We start from the raw sequence: 4635 nt of genomic DNA on the forward strand, positions 1-4635 counted from the left end.
CTGAAAAAAAAGAATATCTAAAATATTTATTTCTGCCCCCAAAAAATCACTCATTCAAAACAATGAAAATGTAGACACATGCGACCTACAAGCCATTAATTATCACAAGATACAAAAGACTAAGAAGAGCATAAATGTTTCTCTTTAACCTTATACTTTTAGCCACAGCTTCAACCAAAGAAAGAAGGCAAGCAGGCTATTAAGCTGTTTAAAATCTCCCCAGGTCAGCGTGTGACCCAGCAGGGAGAGGTTCAAAAGAGTACAGCCTTCCTTTCTTCTTAACAACCTGGTTTGTTTCCACCCCCTTCCCCTTCAAGACACATCCCTCACAGCCAGAAGCTCTTTCAATCATTTACTTTGGATGTCTGCTTGAGAACAAATGATCCTGCTCATGCAGATGAGTTTGCCAGACCTGTGTGTACTTTCTAGTCTCTGCTCTTTTATTGTTCTGGTTGAAACCTGACCCTTTGAAATGGATACCAGGACACCAGAAAACTGATTAAAAAAAAATAATAAAAAAAAAAAAGAAGAAGAAAAAGAAAGTTGCTTCCAAGAAAGGGAACAAAAACTATAGAACTCTTAGAGACCAAACCTTTTCCTCTGCTCACAAAACTTTGTACCTTACGCTAAAAAGTAACAACCCACCTTGAAAGATGATCCACGTAAAACTCATATTAAGATTAGCAAAATGAAACAGTATTATTAATTGTGTCATCTGATCTAATAAATGGTACATTTGCCTTTGGAGTAGTTTGTCAGAACAGGTCTGAATCAAAACTTGGACTGTTTTTCACTTTATTACCCCAAACCAATTAAATATTAAGTGGGCACTTTTAAAAACAGAAATTCCTCTATAATACTTAGTTTTAAGCAACATTTTTGAACGGACTTGAGTCCAACGAGGCAGGTAAAATTAAGGTCTTATCTATAATTTTAGAATTAGAGGTTTGATAAAATTCTATTTATGTCATTTCAGCTTAAAGCAATTCTGCTGTTTTGTTAAAGATGAAAAGGCTGATTAAAATAACCTAGTGGCCCTGTTTCTGTTTACCCAGAGAAGAAGGATTCTGTTTTGAAGACCTGGAATCATGAAAGAAGTCTGTCAGTGGTGGTATACCAAACCCCAAAATTTTTATTTCTCTTTACATTTTGGCAGAAAAAAATAAATTGTAGCTAAAGTTATTCTTGTTTCATAATTTTAAATACTGTAAAATGAGTCACCTCAAAAAGTCCTACTTACTTTGTAGTTTTCTCTATCAATAAAATATTTAAAAAGGTTTACACAGCACAGTACGTAGTTCATAAAAGTATGCCAATTCTATAATTCTCAAAATTTGAAAATGTTCATGGTATTCTTCCTGGTTTTGCACTAGGCTAATTAAAAAGTCTGGCACAAACTCAACCTGAAAATATCTAAACTGCCACAAAAGAAAAGCCTGTAAAAGGCCCTGAATAAAGAATCAATCAAGCTTTCAAAATATTACCCACACTAAAAGGTCGTACCAGAGCAAGAAAAAAAAAATCCACAGAAGCTATAACTGAGCTTGACATACCAAGATATAAAAATAAATAGTATATATAACAGTATATAACTGTGTGTCCCATGACACACATATACTTTTAAAATAATGATCTCTTCACTATTATTTTTACTTACTTTAAGAAATATCTCTGACCGGAAGATGTCTTCGCCATTTCCCACCCTGCTGGCAGAGGTACATCATCAGGTATCTCAAAAGAAGACTGGCGAAGATGCTGAGCTGCTGGTGTAGATGTTGGGCCAGCGACTACTCCCGTGGGGGTCAATGTCCCGGGAGAAACAGCTCCAAGCTGCAGAGAAGCTGGAGAGGAATGAGCTCGAACATGCTGTGGAGTCAGGGCTCCTGCAGTGCCCGCATCAGTACTGGCCTATTAGGAATATTGCAATTAAAGAACAAAACAAAAAACAAAGTTAGAATCTCTTTCAATTTAAAGGGATAGCCTAGTAGGATATCACTGTAACCATCTAAATACAAAAAGCAAATGTGAACATTCAACATTTGACACTGGGGCACACTGGTTTTCAGACGGATAGTTTTAATCTTGTTATCATTTTAATATACATTTTATAAACATTTATAATTTTATTGATGAGCAACTTATCTAAATGAGTCCACCCACGTACACTAGACATGTCCTCTACATCTTTTGAGGCAACTAGTACAGAAGGAATAAAACACTTCTAAAATAATAAATACTGTATTTTAAAATCTAGTTTCACAAAGGTTAAGACAGATGAGCACTTTTCCAAGATCTAAAATGCTCCAGGTATAAACACAACCCAAATAATAATTATTCTTCCCTAGCCCAAGCCCTAGATAAAACAAACCCCATCCTTTTTTCTCAATATGAACAAGTGCCATCAGTAATCATAATTTATACAATTCTTAATGATCACAAAAGATTTAGAACCAGCCAAATGTGGTTTTAATAGTCATCTAATGAATGAAGAATCACATCTTGGGACCAGCAATTAGTGTAATAGCTATGTCACTAGACTCCCATGTAGTCAGACTGCGGTTTGAGTCCTGAACCGGGTGGCTTAAACTCACGCCGGGCGCATGTGCGTGCATGCCCAAGATCCTGAGAGGAGAAAGGAGAAGAGATTGCGGTGTGGCCATTCCCCCCACCCCCACCCCGGTGTGTGTGTGTGATTTCTCCCTTTCTGTCTCTCTGTCTTTATGGCCTGCCCACGCACCCTATAGCAAAAACCTCTCCAAAAAAAAAAAATCACATCTTTGTACCCAGAAGATAAAGATGTTATCAGTTCAATTAGAGTGTAACTTAAGAACTCACAAATATTGACAACCGCATAAGAGCAGAAAAAAAATCTGCGCTCAGACCAGAAAGAGTTGAGTTCTAGTCTAACTTGGCTAAACACTGAACAAATATTTACATACTATGAGCCTCAGTTTTCTCATTTGTAAAATAGTTCATGATGTAAAATTAATACATAAAAGAATTTCTAGCGAATGATTTGTAGGTAAGAGTATTTACAACACAAATTCATACCATTCATAATCTAGTATACATTTTTGATTCTTTAATTAAAATTAAGAGTTTGGTTATCAAAAAGTTAGCATTTCCTAGACTCAGATAGGGAAGGAAAGAAAACTAAGAAATCAGCAGTTATTCATGCCTGAAAACTGCTGAACTAAGAAATTATTAGAACATTTAGTTAAAAAGTGTATTAAAAGTAAGTACAACTAGTAGATTATTAATATGAGTTTACAAACTGCTGGACAAATTCTTCTGTAATTATTCACTACACAAATGAAATATACTTTTCAGCTGTGATTCTTTCTGACTTAACTGATGCCACAAAATGGGGAATTTAATTTCCTATTATATGTATTATACTTTCCAAACATATTAAGTTACTAACAGCATATAGCTATGTAGTCTGCAGGGTGCATGCCAACACACATTTATCCATAATGAGTCCAGAAACCCACTTCCAGGGGTAAGGAAAAACATACCTAAATCTACTTCTTACAAACTGCAGGCTTTAGGTAAGCCGCTCAACTTTTTCCTTCCCTTTCCTTAACCCGGTTTTTTGTCATCAGGTTAAGTGAGCTTTCCTGAGTTCCAAAAGAGGAGAGAGCACCACAGGCCTGGAAATGGAGGGGGAATGGCAGTACCGGCGGTAACTTTTCTTCCCACTCAAGTTACAATCCGAGTGGGCTAACTACACTGCACTGTTTGGAAAACCAATTAACTTTCGGGCAAAACCCCTGTGCTCAAGTTTAAAATAAAAAAAAAAAAAAAAAAAAAAAACCTTTAAAAAAAGAATAAAAAACCTTGGCCAAACAAATCGACTGAAACCTATCGGAATGTTAACGCTTTCGCATCATAGTTTCATTTCTATGTTGGCAAAAATAATCGAACGTTGTGTTAGGCGGAAAAGCAGCCATGTTCACATCCTCAGTAAGCATTAAAAAGCAATGGCGATCCTAGAATTAGTCATCGCTTCCCAAACATTAACTTTTAATCACCGTTGAACTAAGCAGGACTCGGCCGATGAGTCAACCTGCAGTGAGTTATCAAAGGCTTGCGTTAAAACCTCGGTGCTGTAAGGCGCAACGCAGTTCCTGCGCAACGTACAGATGTGGCTAATTTAAAGGCATTTCAGCACACTGTAAATAATAGCCTACAATTGGAAAGCCCACACGTGAACCTACTAAGCTTGATAAGAGCGGGCCTGCCCGAGAGCCAGGGCACAAGGAAGCGCAAGGGTGAAACTACTCCATAAACAACTTCCAGGAAAGTCTGGGCCGGGGAAGCCCGAATCCTGTACACGGAGCGCGCCAGCCTGGGCCCCGAAGAAAATAAATGCTCGCGGGAGGGGGAGGGGAGGCAAGGGGGAGGGGACGGGAGAGGAGGGTGCAAGGAGCTAAATGGACCGGTTCAACCCCCACCCCTAATCAACAGTGGAAAACAAGAGAACAATTATTTGACTCCCCAGGAGACTGAAGTGGACCGAGAGGCCCCGAAGGGAAGGGGGCCCCGGGCTCAACTTCACAAACTCAGCCGCCGCTGGCAACTCACCCACACACAAATGCCAGAGGCCCCCCTCCCCCGCCGCCCCGCGGGCGG

At 38.7% G+C, this 4635-nt stretch overlaps 1 protein-coding gene across 1 annotated transcript in view; it reads right to left on the reverse strand.

Moving 5' to 3' along the window:
* Window positions 1-1908, reverse strand: part of YAP1 (Yes1 associated transcriptional regulator) — a gene marked incomplete at its 5' end in the record, with an annotated part of 147454 nt that extends 145546 nt beyond the window's left edge. The window contains 1 exon segment of the mRNA XM_014588429.2: window positions 1658-1908. Within this exon segment, the coding sequence (XP_014443915.1) occupies window positions 1658-1908 (251 nt within the window).
* Window positions 1909-4635: the final 2727 nt, after the last annotated feature.

Source organism: Tupaia chinensis, unplaced genomic scaffold (genome assembly GCF_000334495.1).
Source record: "Tupaia chinensis unplaced genomic scaffold, TupChi_1.0 Scaffold000276_2, whole genome shotgun sequence".
In the NCBI taxonomy this organism is placed as follows: domain Eukaryota; kingdom Metazoa; phylum Chordata; class Mammalia; order Scandentia; family Tupaiidae; genus Tupaia; species Tupaia belangeri.